General features: G+C 36.6%; 2 protein-coding genes across 3 annotated transcripts; both read right to left on the bottom strand.

Annotated features, from left to right (window-relative positions):
- Positions 1-585: 585 nt before the first annotated feature.
- LOC130657413 (mucin-2-like) lies at positions 586-8,807 on the bottom strand. 2 transcript variants are annotated; one of them, XM_057460396.1, is made up of 2 exons: positions 2,078-8,807; positions 1,812-1,950 (listed from the first exon to the last, which is right to left on the bottom strand). In XM_057460396.1, exons 1-2 carry the CDS (start codon positions 8,736-8,738, stop codon positions 1,943-1,945), a joined length of 6,669 nt encoding a protein of 2,222 aa, XP_057316379.1. In that variant the 5' UTR covers positions 8,739-8,807; the 3' UTR covers positions 1,812-1,942. The 2 variants fall into 2 exon arrangements, with proteins under 2 accessions (XP_057316378.1, XP_057316379.1); XM_057460395.1 differs by having other exon boundaries at positions 586-8,788.
- Positions 8,808-10,897: 2,090 nt separating this feature from the next.
- Positions 10,898-16,798, bottom strand: LOC130657414 (splicing regulator SDE2-like). Its single transcript, XM_057460397.1, has 6 exons — positions 16,487-16,798; positions 15,146-15,375; positions 14,287-14,453; positions 13,732-13,816; positions 12,157-12,499; positions 10,898-11,202 (listed from the first exon to the last, which is right to left on the bottom strand). Exons 1-6 carry the CDS (start codon positions 16,583-16,585, stop codon positions 10,990-10,992), a joined length of 1,137 nt encoding a protein of 378 aa, XP_057316380.1. The 5' UTR covers positions 16,586-16,798; the 3' UTR covers positions 10,898-10,989.
- Positions 16,799-17,898: the final 1,100 nt, after the last annotated feature.

Below are 17,898 nucleotides of genomic sequence, written 5' to 3'. Positions count from 1 at the left end.
CTAGCCACGCCCAGGCCTCAACATTGTGGATGGGTCTTCTTGTAGGATATACTTTTCGCTTATTTTCCCACTGAGTGACTACAATATGAATTTGTATAATCCAAAACACCCAGTTGGCAATTTTGAAGACAATTATTGTTAGAAACGCACAGCAACAGCTTATTCGCACTGTTTCTTGTTATTAGCTTTCGCGCAATGGAATCGAAGTGTAATTCTAAAGTTTTAAAAACCTATTATTTGGGACATATTTATAACGATTTTGCATGCGCGTAAATATTTAGATTTGGCTTTAGCGAGTATTCTTTTAGATTTGGGTTGGAAAATAATAAATCAACTTTTTGTTCAGAAGAGAAAGTTATAGCACATCAAAAAACTTTTTGAAAAGTGTCTATTTGCATCGGCTAGAACTATTTCGTTGATTTACAAAGGTTACAAAATTACAAATTGATACAATTTTTTGATAAAATGTTTTCTTTTCTGGTAATGTTTTTTTCTTGTTAAAAATGTTTTTACTGTAATGGGAGAGGGGAGGCTCCTGCTTTCTGGAACCCAAAAGCATTGGAAATGAGATAAAAGACTTCAAGGTACATGGATTGGGACTTGAATTAGTCTTTCAATACAACTTTTTACCATAAGTCAATAACAAATATTTTGTAACAAAAATATAACACCGCTTATAAATATAACCCCAAACATTAACATATTAAAACACAGGAACTCGTATATAAGGCGAATACAATCTAACAACAGTGTCCCTTTAAGGCAAGGTCAATCAATCCGGCAATAGCGGATTGGAAACCTGCATTATTCGCGATTGAAACTTCGTTTTTTATAGCTTCCGAACGCAAATCGGTATAACGATCTTTTCGATCTGGACCACTTACCAGTGCGCCTTCCAAAACATGGTGATTTGGTCTCCTTTCGTTGTACGTATCCCAGTTACACACGGTAGGCTTATCAGGGCATGAACTAGCTCTATGATGGGGCTGTTGGGGAGGATTTACTCCGAATCCTACTACAAAACTGCGACCAGTATCCCCAAGCATATAATGTAATTGTGACCGTGCAAAGTGATTGTATCTCCAAGGTTTTATGCCGAGTCTTGCTGCTTGAAGACATGCAAATGCTGTATTGGCAACCAGTCCCAGCGAATTCTTTTCTTCGATAAAGGCAAGTCCTTTTGGTGTCTTTTGTTTGTTCACATGCCAATCACAATATTTCGTAACAACAGCCTTATATTTGTACTTTCCTGTTAGTTCAGTTAGCAGCAAGTTAACGCCTATTTTCTTCTGATCCCAAGAGAACTCTTCTGAGAAGGAATTCAACTGGAAATCGCTATAATGCTTTTCCGCCGCAGATAAATATTCAGTATCGTTTGTTGCTTTATACAACCATAGAGCGGACCATGCTAGCTCATCCCCATAGCCAGAACGACTTCGATAAAAGTTCGCTGCATCAGGAATAGAGTTATGGTACGTCTCACGGTAGGTATTACCAAATTCATAAAGGAAAGAAGCGCGGGCCAGTAGCCTCTGAGAATAAGAGAGATCGTTTTTAAGGAAAACTAGCGAAGCAGCGGCAAAGAATGCAGCAGTTTCACAAGCCAACTCTGTACCAGGATTTGCAATGTTTATATTAAAACTTGGACGAGCAATTTTCAATTCATCTGGTCTTCCCCAAAAGCCTTTTTCCGTGGTTCCACGCCCAACTTGACCATACAATGTGTACCCACTTGTGTGACATTTCACAAAATAATCAGATGCCCATCTTATGGAGCTAAGAACATCATTATAGCGATCGTACGTTTCGTAACTTTCCTTAAAAGACAACACTCCCCAGGAAAGCAAAGAAAATGAAGCGCCCAATGGGAATCCGTACTTCACATATCCACCACCATCAAAGTAACCACCTGACAAATCCAATCCTACATCCTTTCCATCACCTAAAAAACTAGATAATTGCCATTTAATAGTATTGTCATTTGAAATATCCCCGGTTCTTTGCGCTTTAAAAAAACGAATTGATTTTTTTAAAACTTCACCGTAATTATATCTAGTTTTACAAAGAGGAGGCACACCAGTAGTTGTTGTAGTTATTTCATCTGTTGTTGTGATGGCGGTTGGTGTTTCTGTTGAGTTTGTTGTAGTTGCTGCTTCTGTTGTTGTGATTGTTGTTGGTGCTTCTGTTGTAGTTGTTGTAGTTCTTTCTTCTGTTGTTGTGATGGGAGTTGGTGTTTCTGTTGCGTTGGTTGTAGTTGCTGCTGCTGTTGTTGTGATGGTGGTTGGTGCTTCTGTTGCAGTTGTTGTAGTTCTTTCTTCTGTTGTTGTGATGGTGGTTGGTGCTTCTGTTGAGTTTGTTGTAGTTGCTGCTTCTGTTGTTGTGATGGTGGTTGGTGCTTCTGTTGTAGTTGTTGTAGTTACTTCTTCTGTTGTTGTGATGGTGGTTGGAGCTTCTGTTGAGTTTGTTGTAGTTGCTGCTTCTGTTGTTGTGAAGGTGGTTGGTGCTTCTGTTGTAGTTGTTGTAATTGCTGCCTCTGTTGTTGTGATGGGGGTTGGTGTTTCTGTTGCGTTTGTTGTAGTTACTTCTTCTGTTGTTGTGATGGTGGTTGGTGCTTCTGTTGTAGTTGTTGTAGTTACTTCTTCTGTTGTTGTGATGGTGGTTGGAGCTTCTGTTGAGTTTGTTGTAGTTACTTCTTCTGTTGTTGTCATTGTTGTTGGTGCTTCTGTTGTAGTTGTTGTAGCTCTTTCTTCTGTTGTTGTGATGGTGGTTGGTGCTTCTGTTGAGTTTGTTGTAGTTGCTGCTTCTGTTGTTGTGATGGTGGTTGGTGTTTCTGTTGCGTTTGTTGTAGTTACTTCTTCTGTTGTTGTGATGGGGGTTGGTGTTTCTGTTGCGTTGATTGTAGTTGCTGCTTCTGTTGTTGTGATGGTGGTTGGTGCTTCTGTTGTAGTTGTTGTAGATCTTTCTTCTGTTGTTGTGATGGTGGTTGGTGCTTCTGTTGAGTTTGTTGTAGTTGCTGCTTCTGTTGTTGTGATGGTGGTTGTTTCTTCTGTTGTAGTTGTTGTAGTTACTTTTTCTGTTGTTGTGATGGTGGTTGGAGCTTCTGTTGAGTTTGTTGTAGTTGCTGCTTCTGTTGTTGTGATGGTGGTTGGTGCTTCTGTTGTAGTTGTTGTAGTTGCTGCCCCTATTGTTGTGATGGGGGTTGGTGTTTCTGTTGCGTTTGTTGTAGTTACTTCTTCTGTTGTTGTGATGGTGGTTGGTGCTTCTGTTGTAGTTGTTGTAGTTCTTTCTTCTGTTGTTGGCATTGTTGTTGGTGCTTCTGTTGTAGTTGTTGTAGTCGCTGCCTCTGTTGTTGTGATGGTGGTTGGTGCTTCTGTTGTAGTTGTTGTAGTTGCTGCCTCTGTTGTTGTGATGGGGGTTGGTGTTTCTGTTGCGTTTGTTGTAGTTACTTCTTCTGTTGTTGTGATGGTGGTTGGTGCTTCTGTTGTAGTTGTTGTAGTTACTTCTTCTGTTGTTGTGATGGTGGTTGGTGCTTCTGTTGAGTTTGTTGTAGTTGCTGCTTCTGTTGTTGTGATGGTGGTTGGTGCTTCTGTTGTAGTTGTTGTAGTTACTTCTTCTGTTGTTGTGATGGGGGTTAGTGCTTCTGTTGAGTGCGTTGTAGTTGCTGCCTCTGTTGTTGTGATGGTGGTTGGTGCTTCTCTTGTAGTTGTTGTAGTTACTTCTTCTGTTGTTGTGATGGTGGTTGGTGCTTCTCTTGTAGTTGTTGTAGTTACTTCTTCTGTTGTTGTGATGGTGGTTGGTGCTTCTGTTAAGTTTGTTGTAGTTGCTGCTTCTGTTGTTGTGATGGTGGTTGGTGCTTCTGTTGTAGTTGTTGTAGTTACTTCTTCTGTTGTTGTGATGGGGGTTAGTGCTTCTGTTGAGTGCGTTGTAGTTGCTGCCTCTGTTGTTGTGATGGTGGTTGGTGCTTCTGTTGAGTTTGTTGTAGTTGCTGCCTCTGTTGTTGTGATGGTGGTTGGTGCTTCTGTTGTAGTTGTTGTAGTTGTTGTAATGGGGGTTGGTGTTTCTGTTGCGTTGGTTGTAGTTCTTTCTTCTGTTGTTGTCATTGTTGTTGGTGCTTCTGTTGTAGTTGTTGTAGTTGCTGCTTCTGTTGTTGTGATGGTGGTTGGTGCTTCTGTTGTAGTTGTTGTAGTTACTTCTTCTGTTGTTGTGATGGTGGTTGGAGCTTCTGTTGAGTTTGTTGTAGTTGCTGCTTCTGTTGTTGTGAAGGTGGTTGGTGCTTCTGTTGTAGTTGTTGTAATTGCTGCCTCTGTTGTTGTGATGGGGGTTGGTGTTTCTGTTGCGTTTGTTGTAGTTACTTCTTCTGTTGTTGTGATGGTGGTTGGTGCTTCTGTTGTAGTTGTTGTAGTTACTTCTTCTGTTGTTGTGATGGTGGTTGGAGCTTCTGTTGAGTTTGTTGTAGTTACTTCTTCTGTTGTTGTCATTGTTGTTGGTGCTTCTGTTGTAGTTGTTGTAGCTCTTTCTTCTGTTGTTGTGATGGTGGTTGGTGCTTCTGTTGAGTTTGTTGTAGTTGCTGCTTCTGTTGTTGTGATGGTGGTTGGTGTTTCTGTTGCGTTTGTTGTAGTTACTTCTTCTGTTGTTGTGATGGGGGTTGGTGTTTCTGTTGCGTTGATTGTAGTTGCTGCTTCTGTTGTTGTGATGGTGGTTGGTGCTTCTGTTGTAGTTGTTGTAGATCTTTCTTCTGTTGTTGTGATGGTGGTTGGTGCTTCTGTTGAGTTTGTTGTAGTTGCTGCTTCTGTTGTTGTGATGGTGGTTGTTTCTTCTGTTGTAGTTGTTGTAGTTACTTTTTCTGTTGTTGTGATGGTGGTTGGAGCTTCTGTTGAGTTTGTTGTAGTTGCTGCTTCTGTTGTTGTGATGGTGGTTGGTGCTTCTGTTGTAGTTGTTGTAGTTGCTGCCCCTGTTGTTGTGATGGGGGTTGGTGTTTCTGTTGCGTTTGTTGTAGTTACTTCTTCTGTTGTTGTGATGGTGGTTGGTGCTTCTGTTGTAGTTGTTGTAGTTCTTTCTTCTGTTGTTGGCATTGTTGTTGGTGCTTCTGTTGTAGTTGTTGTAGTCGCTGCCTCTGTTGTTGTGATGGTGGTTGGTGCTTCTGTTGTAGTTGTTGTAGTTGCTGCCTCTGTTGTTGTGATGGGGGTTGGTGTTTCTGTTGCGTTTGTTGTAGTTACTTCTTCTGTTGTTGTGATGGTGGTTGGTGCTTCTGTTGTAGTTGTTGTAGTTACTTCTTCTGTTGTTGTGATGGTGGTTGGTGCTTCTGTTGAGTTTGTTGTAGTTGCTGCTTCTGTTGTTGTGATGGTGGTTGGTGCTTCTGTTGTAGTTGTTGTAGTTACTTCTTCTGTTGTTGTGATGGGGGTTAGTGCTTCTGTTGAGTGCGTTGTAGTTGCTGCCTCTGTTGTTGTGATGGTGGTTGGTGTTTCTGTTGCGTTTGTTGTAGTTACTTCTTCTGTTGTTGTGATGGTGGTTGGTGCTTCTCTTGTAGTTGTTGTAGTTACTTCTTCTGTTGTTGTGATGGTGGTTGGTGCTTCTGTTAAGTTTGTTGTAGTTGCTGCTTCTGTTGTTGTGATGGTGGTTGGTGCTTCTGTTGTAGTTGTTGTAGTTACTTCTTCTGTTGTTGTGATGGGGGTTAGTGCTTCTGTTGAGTGCGTTGTAGTTGCTGCCTCTGTTGTTGTGATGGTGGTTGGTGCTTCTGTTGAGTTTGTTGTAGTTGCTGCCTCTGTTGTTGTGATGGTGGTTGGTGCTTCTGTTGTAGTTGTTGTAGTTGTTGTAATGGGGGTTGGTGTTTCTGTTGCGTTGGTTGTAGTTCTTTCTTCTGTTGTTGTCATTGTTGTTGGTGCTTCTGTTGTAGTTGTTGTAGTTGCTGCCTCTGTTGTTGTGATGGTGGTTGGTGCTTCTGTTGTAGTTGTTGTAGTTGCTGCCTCTGTTGTTGTGATGGGGGTTGGTGTTTCTGTTGCGTTTGTTGTAGTTACTTCTTTTGTTGTTGTGATGGTGGTTGGTGCTTCTGTTGCGTTTGTTGTAGTTACTTCTTCTGTTGTTGTGATGGTGGTTGGTGCTTCTCTTGTAGTTGTTGTAGTTACTTCTTCTGTTGTTGTGATGGTGGTTGGTGTTTCTGTTGCGTTTGTTGTAGTTACTTCTTCTGTTGTTGTGATGGTGGTTGGTGCTTCTCTTGTAGTTGTTGTAGTTACTTCTTCTGTTGTTGTGATGGTGGTTGGTGCTTCAGTTGCGTTTGCTGTAATTGCTTCTTCTGTTGTTGTGATGGTGGTTGATGCTTCTGTTGCGTTTGATGTAGTTGCTGCCTCTGTTGTTGTGATGGCGGTTGGTGTTTCTGTTGCGTTTCTTGTAGTTACTTCTTCTGTTGTTGTGATGGTGGTTGGTGCTTCTGTTGTAGTTGTTGTTGTTACTTCTTCTGTTGTTGTGATGGTGGTTGATGCTTCTGTTGCCTTTAATGTAGTTGGTGCCTCTGTTGTTGTGATGGCGGTTGGTGTTTCTGTTGCGTTTGTTGTAGTTACTTCTTCTGTTGTTGTGATTGTTGTTGTGTTTGAATGTTGTGTTCTCGTTGTCTTTGTCGATATATTTGGAACATTAGTTGTTGTGACTGCGCTTAATGTCGGTTGGTTTTCTTGACACATTGAATCAATAAAACGGATTTGCTTAAATGGTTGCGGACGATGTTGAATTTCCTTAGTGTATTCGATGACATAGGCTAATGAAAAGGTGGTTCCTTTGTATAAGTACTTATTCCAGTTGTGATTTGTCAAGACACAAATACTTTTTTTATAATCACAGGACAGTTTTGCCTGCCAAACATGAAAATTGAATATTGGAAATGAGAATGTTATGGTTATTTTCCAACCGTCTAAGTTTTTCTTTACAGGCAAAATCAAATCACCATTCATCCCTCTTAACCAAGTTGTAATGATGTGATTAAGATTTGAGCATCCTTGTAAGGGCGTTGTCGCGGTGGTTGAAACGGTAGTTGGTCCGCCTGTTGTGGTTGTTGTAGTTGCTGCTTCTGTTGTTGTAATTGTTGTTGGGTTTGAATGTTGTGTTCTCGTTGTCTTTGTCGATGTATTTGGAACATTAGTTGTTGTGACTGTGCTTAATGTCGGTTGGTTTTCTTGACACATTGAATCAATAAAACGGATTTGCTTAAATGGTTGCGGACGATGTTGGAATTCCTTAGTGTATTCGATGACATAGGCTAATGAAAAGGTGCTTCCTTTGTATAAGTATTTATTCCAGTTGTGATTTGTCAGGACACAAATACTTTTTTTATAATCACAGGACAGTTTTGCCTGCCAAACCTGAAAATTGAATATTGGAAATGAGAATGTTATGGTTATTTTCCAACCGTCTAAGTTTTTCTTTACAGGCAAAATCAAATCACCCTTCATCCCTCTTAACCAAGTTGTATTGACGTGATTAAGATTTGAGCATCCTTGTAAGGGCGTTGTCGCGGTGGTAGAAACGGTAGTTGGTCCTGATTTTTGTGGAAGTTTTGTTTTTGTTACATATGTAGTTTCCTTGGTTTTGGTTGTTATCGTAGTTTGTGGTTTCCGCGTTAATAACTGAGTTGTCATTGGTTGATTCGTGGTCACACGATATTCGTGACATATTAGGTTGTCAAACTTCATGCTTATTACTTGGGGTGCTTTACCAATCTCATGGGGAACTAGAAGACGGAAAACAAATGTACCAACGTATAAAACTTTGTTCCAAGACTTGTTTCTTATCACATACGTCCGGTGATTTATGTTACTTAAAATGTCTCCTTGACTTATATGAGACCCATTTAGAGGTGAAGTGACTTTATCAAATACCAGTGTTAGTTTCCAACCATTCTGAATCTGTCTCGTAACAGGTAGTAAGATTTCTAATTGATACCCTGTCGTCCAACGAGTGACGTATCGAAGGTAGGGTTGACAGGAAGCGGAAGTGGTTGTAGTTGTCATCACTGAAGGAGTTTTATACCCTGAACAAATATGATTTCCTTCGAACCCGACTGACTGGATGTTAAAAAGCGGCTTTACATCGCGTGAAAAACGAACAATAATTTCGAGTTTTAAAATTACACCATTTTTTAATCTGCCATTATAAGACTGACTGACTATACGAAACGATTTCATGGCATCTATGTTGGTCGTTACACCTTGAGGCGCATGGAAGGTAATAAGGGGATGACTGAACGTTAGTATGATCGTCCAACTAGACAAGTCACGGGTGACAGGTATCGTCAAATATCCGCGAAAACCATCGGGCCAGTTGTCGACTTTTTGCACTATGGCATCACATACTGGGATAGGTGAAGCTTCTGTATTACAGGAAAATGAACCAAATGTGATAGACTTAAGTTCAAATTTATTTTTCGCATTTCGAGAAAAGTGGACGGTCAGTTTCAGTTTAAATACCATTCCTTTTTTAACATACTGGTAACCTCGACTAACAATATCGAATGTTGTTGTATTACGTTTAGAAACCTCACCACTTGGAACGTCTAATGTATGGATAGGATGGCTAAAGATAACTCGCACCTGCCATCTTTTGTTGTTTTCTTGTACCGGCAACACGAGATAACCATCAAATCCATCAGGCCAGTCATTCGTCACATATAAATATTTCGTGCATGGTGAAACACCAATACATAACACAAAACACGATGAAAGTACTAGAGCATATAAAATTTCTCCGTGCATGATAAATCACCAGAAATAACACTTTAAAATGAATTACTTTTTTGTAAACAATTTATCTAGAATGCAGTCGCGCAGTTTTTGCTGACGTCAACATTGTTTGACGCAAGTAAAATAAATAAAGGCGTAAAAACCGGGGGCAAAGAAAAAAGCAAAATAGAGGCGAATCACAAGTGATTCAATCAGAATCTTCAAGATTCTTAAAAAATTCACATTCATTAGATATAAAAAAACTTTTGACAATGTATTTTGCGATACTAACAAGAGATACTAAAAAGAAAAAAGATACTAAAAGAGTACTTCTTTCGTAAATTCTTATTTCACCCTGTCACAGATTATATTCTATGGTATCAAAGAAATTGTTAATATTGATACACCTGCGAAATGACGCGCAATTGATCGAGCTGTACTATACAACTGAGACAACATACGCCTTCGTGGTATCGACATAACAATATACACAGGGTTATCAATAACCAGTCCAGTACACTTTTTTTAGAATAAATCATATAAGAACATAAGGCTTTTGTCAATCATCTGTTATGAATATCTGAGGTTTATAGCGGATTTGAAATTAAGAACTGTCTTAAGAGCAATATAGGGATTTTAAAAAGATACAGATAGCTTTTTTGAATTTCAGTGTATTTATAAAAAAGATCCTGTATGCAATATATTTTTAGTTTCTACTCTCAAATCGCATGAATGGTTTCCTGTTTGTTCAAATAAAAAATTCATTTACAGTATTCTCGTTCCCAGGGCTTTTTAACATTAACATCGTAAACGTTTTTCAAGGTTTATTTCCAAGGGCTCTGGAGACGAGAGTGTATTTGCAGTATATATTTACATATCAGATATTATGTTAAAAATTATCAAAAATTTTGCAATCCCTGCCATAAATTACCCGACAAGCGAAAAATTGTTTTGCAGTGTTGAATCTGCTGGGCTTTTCTCTGAGCTATTTTTCCAAGAAGTACAGAAAGGGACATTACCAACATTCTACCTTGTCTGGATATATTTTGGCAGAGCTTGTAGGTATAAAACTTTTATCTCCTAAACATTGAGATGTTTATGCATTTTCTATCGTCTTATCTCGATGAAAGAAAATAAATTTATATTGTGTAATAAAAAAATTTACACCCAGCTGCTCAGGATTAAAAAACGATCCTGCCTACTAACACCAACGTAAAAGAAAAAAACAAGAGTCCTCAGAACGAGGTTGTTGCTTAATAACGTCATATTTTCGTAGTGCTTCTTAGAACAAGTTTTGTATGTTCAGCTGTTCACATGTAGAAGTCTGAGATCTAAAACTGTAAACTTCTACCAAACTACGAGAATCTACGTTTTTTTAGATTTATCCTTGATTGACTTTACTCTTACAGGGAAGTACAAACGGCTTTGTCATTGAATTATTTTTTACATACTTTATTCAGAGTATTCGGATTTCGCCCTTATCCACAAAGAATTTGTAGCGCCCCTTCCTTAATCATGCTGTGAATCTATCATTTCCACATAGCGTTCAACACGAAAATGGGATTGATAACTAAGGCCGTTGTCTAGTTGAGTAGTTAGCGACCTCACGAAACAACGATTGGACCATCTACGACAGAGAAATTATTATTTTTCTAATGCGCATGTGCATATCAGGGTACACCCCAAGAATCAAAGTTGCCGTTCTCCCTTCGACTCCAAAAGAATCATTTTAAGGTTGTGGGTTGAACATCAAATATTTTTAACGAAGTGAAAACCTCATATAAAAATTTTATTGATAAAAGCAGGGTGTTAAACGGCAGTTTCTTCGTCAGTTTCACATATTTTTGCATTTTTTGATTGGTTAAATAATTCCAATAAAAATAACTCCGCGAAATTTCACTTGATGGTATAAAATAATAAGTTCAGACTATTTTCTCCTTTTTGAAAGCTGGAAACCCTGGGACACAGAAATGCCACAAAAGCTCAATTTCGCATATATGTACAAGCCATGTGTGACACAAGCAGCTATTTCTAAGCCACCAGTGTGATGGTGTTTACTTCAGAACAGGGAAGTATATGGTTTCAAATCCCACTTTGTCTAAGAATTTAGTCAACATTTTAAGGAACGCTCTAGCACATGGAATAACTCGACGAGTTTCCAGTTATACTACACGATTTGTTTAAAAAAAATGTTATGCACAAAATCGCTTTATATTCAAATCAGTACTAGACCACTCAAAATTCTGTAACAAACAAATCTTCAAGCTGTTCAAGCACAGTGTCTTTATTTCTTCTTCTTTTTCGAAACTTTCGCAAATAACGAGGAATCCAACTGGTCGAGAGGCGTGTCTTTAGTAAGGAAGAGTCTCTTGGCGCGATCTTGTAAAGTACCTCCACACTTCATACCAAGAAACATCAACGCCGACTTCAATCTGTCCAAACCCACTGCTTCAAGCTGAGCAGCCGAATTGTATTCAGACAGATCAAGGGCCTCAGGCTAAATATATAAGAGAATTCTAAACTACGTGTATTTTACAAGGGACTTCCCTAAATTAGTAGCGTTGCTTAAAATGTCAATTAAACTTACATAGTAAGTGTAAGTAGTATTTTCATGTATAATCTTCACGAAGCTTTTCAAACCCAATCTCACTGACTATAACTTGAATGAAAGTTTCACTTGAGAAAAACTCGGGTAGCTTTTCTTTTACATGTAACCGGGTTAGCGCCTATTGCTCCCTTAGACGCTGAACGACGTACACGTACGTCAGAGAAAAGTCGAAATACCGACACCGTATCTCATGACCACTAAATTTTGAGATATCAAAACGTAGGACCATACGAAAAAAATGATTAAATTTCCTGTCCAGCAGTGCCAAACTCGGTCAACTTAGAAATGGCAGGTGAAGGGTTAAAGTAGCGTAAACGAGAGCTCAAAGTTGATTTTTAATGTTTTTTTTGTTAGCAACAATAAAACTGGATATGATCAACTTAACAACCATTTTAAAAATTTGAAAAAAAAGTCCCCATTCCACATTCTGATTTTTTCTAAATTAGAAGAAAAGTGTGGATGCCATACAAATTACACTTAAGCTAGACGTTGCTTATAAAGCGTTTCGCTCTGAACGATATTATATTGATGGCAAAGTGACTCTCTGAAAGGTATTTGTTGTGTAAGAAAACTCCCTGTTAGCGCCTCCCTTTTATGTCTCATGTTAAAAAAATGAAACAGTTCAAGCAATTCTCCTTTGCGAATATCATTAGTGAAAGTAACATGAATAAAGATGAGCCCGACGTCTTTTATTCGTTTTGTTAATTTAAGTTCGAAGGTAAAGGAATATTGGTGTATTTTAAATCATATTTTCAGGAATACCCAACTCCCTCAAAGTTAAATTAAGAGAAATTTAATGCAAGTTTGGACCAGGATTTAATAAAACACAATTAGAGATCTCACCTCAACCTGCGTTGGTTTAGGCTTCTCTGTCAGCTTTTCATCTACCTGTGACGACTTGGTTGTATCCTTTAAATCTGCAGGTTTATCGCTACTATTGTTCACATTATCCGATGACTGAACTGTACTTTCTACTCCTTTTCCATTTTTTTCAGATTCGACTTCTTTCGTACCATTATCAGTATTATCATTCGCTTTCATGTCTTCATTTCCATTTGTACAGTGCTTTTTTTCCGTGGTGTCAGGCGTTGTAGCCGTCCTTTGCTCGGCAGAAGAATCTTCAGTCAGCGACACAATATTTTCTGGGTCACTTTCGTCTTCGCTTTCGTCTTCGTCAACACCCATCCTAAAATAAACAATAAAACACAACTTGAAGGAGAGTGTCACCACTTGATTCCTCTCCGTGTTTGTTACAGAGTATGAAAGTTAACTAAAAAGAACTGAAAATAGACAAAGAATTTTTTTAAAGAAGCGACAGATTTTTTAATGTTAGATTCCTTATTCAGCACAACGTATCTTTATTTTGTGTGTCGTCCTCTGTGTAAAAAAAACGAAAATTATCTTGTATACGTAACACAAATTTTCTTTAAATTAACTTTCCTTGCCAAAATCAAGTACTAAGACGTAAGGCTACTAAGAAAGACAAAAATCCCAAAAATCATTTATTGGTTATTTTCAATAAAACATGCATAGTTTTTGCATCAAAAATGAATGTATTCTGAATAGCTGGATAGTATTGTTTACAATTAATAACAATTATAATTTTACAGGTTGACTACGTCAGAAATATTTACAATCCTGGTATCAATGTAGGACCTGCTGAAACAAAAAATAGTAATAAATGAAATTTTAAAATAGGTAATAAGTTAGGTAAAAAAAATTTTTTCTATACATATTATACAAAAACAAATAAATAAATAAAGTAATCGAAAATAAATAAATCAATTAGATAGGTGAGATGGAAAAAAGCAAACTGGTACACTGATGACACTGGTATACTGATGACGTAAGAATGGGATAGCATGAAGATTCACAAACAAAAAATCTATAAGAACTTGAGGCCCAAAAATGCGTACGAATATAGAGGGTTTGATTTGTAGACTGTATTATGCATATTTATGCTTAGGTGGGGAATTGATTGATTTTTCTAATTATGTTAACTGACCACACCTTTTGCCAACAAATCGTGCCAATTTCACATTCTTTAGTCAAAACTTTCTTCAAAAACCTAATTGCACCAATATGCCCTCACGACTTGTATTAATTTAACTTAGAAGCTACATCATCATACAGATTCATTTTATTATATCTCTTTATTTGGACAGCAACTAGAAGAAAGGTCCCAGTGCGCCGGATTAAATAACTGGCTTATTTTATGATTGGTACTAACAGTTCAAGACATAATAGGCTGATGAAACTTTTTTGTGCATGTGTGAAAAATATGAAAATAAGGCATACAGTTTTAAAGTTTCAAGATCAGGGGTGTCTTAGCTAGCTCTGTTTCTGATTACACGATGCAAGAAAAAAATTAAAAAGATCAGTCTAAAATAAAATATATAATAAATAAATAACGCTCACCATAAGCGAGTTTTCTTGACCTTTATTTGCTTGCTATCATCAACTTTTCGTTTTTCACCGGTTTTCTCCTTTCGACTTTGAAGAGCTAGACATGCACACGAAGAACAAACAATATAGTGAAACTTTATTGAACCCTTGCAAGCCCATGGAAATGACCTTTATTTTAAACAAATCATAAGCTGTAAGTAACAAAGAATTTTTAGGATACTGGAATTTGCCATACTGACATTAGATGGCAAAATGTTAAACATATAACTAGCAATGTTAAACAGGACATACATCAGAATCAAAAATTAATATCCCTCTTTAATAAGCCAATATGTTCTATGTTTCATTTCCCTTTATTGCTTTGTTTTATTTAAGAGCCTCTGCTTGAAAAAAAAAATTCAAATTTATCCAGAATAAAATTTCAATGCCCACTATTGTTTAATTTGAATTCATAGGTTAAAATAAACAAAATAAAATTACGAAAAAGACTGTTTTATATTCCAGAATGAATTCTCTCCAAAATGATATTCACTGCAGGTGAACATTGCCTTAAACCACACAGCATACCTTGCTGCAGTGCCTCATCGACCTTTTCAGCATTTAACTGTAGGTTTGAAGTATAGCCTTTATCTTCGTATGTATATTTCGGGTTTAAGATACGTTCCAATTTTGCTTGACGCTTCTTTTCACGTTCTTCATCTTTTGTTTCTTTCTCCTTTAACCATTCAGCAATTCTAAAAATTAAAATAAATGAACCAAGATTTGCTATTATTATTATTATTATTATTATTATTATAAAGCAATATTTATACAGGTTTCATATACACATTACAATATATACATGAATATACTTCAACAAAATGAATTGCTGCTATCAATGTATGACCTGTTTCTTAAAGGGATCCCAAGGTACTTTTACAAGTTGGACTTACCTGAAAGATTTTCATAAGAAATTCACAATGACATACTCACTTTTTATTAAAAGTTCACGTAATTCCAGATAGAGTTTTTTAAATATTTGTTTTTCTTGCCGCCTTGATGGCCGCTTCGATCTTCTTGTTTTTTAAAAATTTCAGGCTAGCTCCAGTACTACCTAGTGGCACGTGACACTAATACATAGTATTTCAGTAGCGCTCACAAATTAATGACTTTTACTTGCTATTATTTATGACTTTCATAGCCCAAAACAATTAAGACCATGAAAATAAGTTAAAAGAAAATGGTGAAAACTGCAAGACTGTAAACCTGAAAATTAAAAAGCTTGAAACATGCAAAACAGGTCTACTACCAAACAAAAGGTCCCATTTACAGGTATTTGATTGTCATGCATTATTTCTGCATTTAAAATAAAAGAACACAAGTATTAAAGAAACTAAGCCAGGCAAACAATGCAATGTCTGGGATTACCAAGATAAGTTGTACTCACTGTTTTTCATTATTCACATCTCTCATTCTTCTACCACTCAAATCTCTACAGGCTTCATGATTTGTTGTTTTCTCAATACGTGCACCAAGAGCCCTTAGCATGGAGCCAAAGCCTCCTTTTCCTCCTAATACAGACAGATGGGATCTAATGATACAGGACGAAGTGATAACATCACCATGATTCAACAACTTTCCATTGCATGTTAAATAAAAATCAGTCTTTTTATATCCCTAATTGTTTAAGAAAGAATAAAATCATCACTTAATCACTATTTGTTTCTGGTAACAGGAACTTGGGGACCATGTAAATGCCTAACAAGAAAATCTTTGGGTTTAATTAACACTTGTCTTAAAGCAGACTTAAAAAAAATTAAATGCTTTAATTAGTGGATCACAGCAGGCCGAATCTATGACAGATGCAATAACCATAAAAGACGTTACAGACAATTTTTTAAAGAAGATTAAAATTTAAATTCAACACAAAAGGGATAGTCTTGGTTTTATTTTACCCACATCACAGAAAAACCTTGTAAATTTTGAAGGAAAATCAAAATTCTTATTTTCGTATACTTTTTTATAAGACAGCATAAACTCACTTGCAAAAAATTGAAAAAATGTACTTGAAACATTACATGGCAAAATAACTTCTACAGAAGGAAAATATAGCATTCATATGATAACCACTTAATAAGAGTAGGTTGACACGCAGGACAGAACAGGGATGTATTAAATGTGAAATAAACATATTTTCATCCTAAAATGACTGATCCCATTACAGGGATGAAACAGGTTTTTTTGCTATCTCAGAAACAAATAGATTGAAAGGCATTTTTAGACTCCAGGATGAGATTTCATCATGTCTTTAAAATCAGGATGATCTCATTCTGATGTCAGATGTTAACCCACTGGAAACTTTGGCTAGAGGCTAATGGACAAGATTTTATGTGTAAATGACACCCAATTAAAATATAGTCACAAAACATGGATCGTTTGTCAGCTTTAGGTGACAAAAAGGGCTGGTCAAAATGAAAATGTATGTTAAACAAATTGCACCTCAGGCTTTTCTAGGCTCACTAGAAAGTGTGTGTGAGGGGAAGGGGTTAAATGATGCTGGAGCATTAAATTTTACGATAATTTAGGATGAAATTCAAGACAAAAACTTTTTTACACAAACTGCTTAGCCACAGGTATTTTTTATAGTTTGTTTGTTGCTTAGATTAGGTGCATAATTTCTTTTCGCATTAATAGCAACACATTGGAAATAAACACAACATTTTAACAGAAAATGACTATTAATAAACTATAGTGTGGGAGATATAAAAGTAGGATGATAAATACCTACCTCAGTTTTTGAAACAAACATGAACACATCCTTTGCGTACACAACAGTTTCCTGTGATAAACAAACGTCTGTTCTATCTGACTTGTATATAACCTTCATTTTTTATGTAAGTCTAGATAAAACATTAACATTTTTACCAATTTTGTGGGAAGGCTTGTATAAGCAAGACTAACAATTTTTTTTTTCAAATCAACATGCAGGTACCAAATTACTATGGCATGGGAAGATCAATATTTAAAAAAGGTGTGGAAATCAAAGCAAAAAAGATTTCTACTGAATAATTAGCTGTATAAGCTGCTAATTAAACTGTACATACTGTATAATTATCCTGGATTGATTACAGGCTAAATATACCAATGTTTAAGGGTGAATTAAAATATAAAAACACTATATTTAGCTTCAAAATTGCTGCATGATGTTTTGTTTATGGGTATTGTTAGCCAGGCCATTCTAGTCTCTAGTTACTAATGGCATATAAAATTAGGAATTTCACATCAAATTGGCCTCTGACCTAAGCTGACAAGATTGTCTTACAAAAACAACTAAAAATTTCCCTAACTACCCACTTTTAACACTGTTTTCTCTTTTTTTGTCCAATAGACCTTTCCCAAATTTTCTAATTATGCCAAACTCAATTAAAGAGGTCGATGCTAAAAATGATTCTTATCCCTAAGCTCCTTAGCAAAAGGTATAACAAATTACCTAATTTCGTAAATATTTTTGTTAGTTAAGTGCCTTAATTCCGAGCTGAAAGTTACGGCCAAACCCTTCATATAGCAGAGCTTTCTAAAAATAGCCTCGTTTTCAAAATAATTATTTTCTTTAAATTTAAATAAAATCCAACCAAAATATTACATTCTTCTTAAAACTTCATTTTTGTCATGATAATTTATTATTCTATCTGAATATCCTTATTTGAAGAGCACAGAACCATTATAAAATTTTGGATAATTATTATAATTTATGAAATTCAGGAATGGTTTATTGCTTTAGTTACACTATTTTCTTGAGCTGATGGAATTTGGCTTTATGAATCAACAAGGTTTTTGTCCAGTGGTGGAAGCAATTGGCCTGCTTTAATCTCTGATGTTTTATTATTTTTTTATTTGGTGTGTGCGCTGGGTGGCATTTGGGAGTCTGCTGTTTATAGTGCGTCGTTGTGCTTCTACCCCAGTAAAGATACAGCTCAGGTGTATTTGAAAAAGAGGCAGTTGTTTTGTCAGCCTTCACTTCGTAGTGTGTGCATACTCATGAGAGAAGGACAATTTTACACAAGTATTGTAAAAAAGAGAGAAAGGAAGCAACGAGAAGTTGTAAAAAAGAGAGAAAAATGAAAGCCAGGAGAAGTCTTAAAAAATATTAAAAGAACAAAACAACGAGAAGTTGTAACAAATTACGAGAAGGTAACAACA

Source organism: Hydractinia symbiolongicarpus, chromosome 9 (assembly GCF_029227915.1).
Source record: "Hydractinia symbiolongicarpus strain clone_291-10 chromosome 9, HSymV2.1, whole genome shotgun sequence".
NCBI classification, from domain to species: domain Eukaryota; kingdom Metazoa; phylum Cnidaria; class Hydrozoa; order Anthoathecata; family Hydractiniidae; genus Hydractinia; species Hydractinia symbiolongicarpus.
This window is presented reverse-complemented; position numbering and strand designations above follow the sequence as displayed.

Bases quoted from the DNA above. Each gene is read 5' to 3' on its own strand.
- LOC130657414 (XM_057460397.1), bottom strand. From the start codon at position 16,585: ATGAAGGTTATATACAAGTCAGATAGAACAGACGTTTGTTTATCACAG. The intron at 15,376-16,486 runs GTAGGTATTTAT...TTAAACAATTAG, and splicing joins TGTTTGTTTCAAAAACTGAG to GGATATAAAAAGACTGATTT. The intron at 11,203-12,156 runs GTGAGATCTCTA...TTATATATTTAG, and splicing joins CTAAACCAACGCAGGTTGAG to CCTGAGGCCCTTGATCTGTC.
- LOC130657413 (XM_057460395.1), bottom strand. From the start codon at position 8,738: ATGCACGGAGAAATTTTATATGCTCTAGTACTTTCATCGTGTTTTGTG.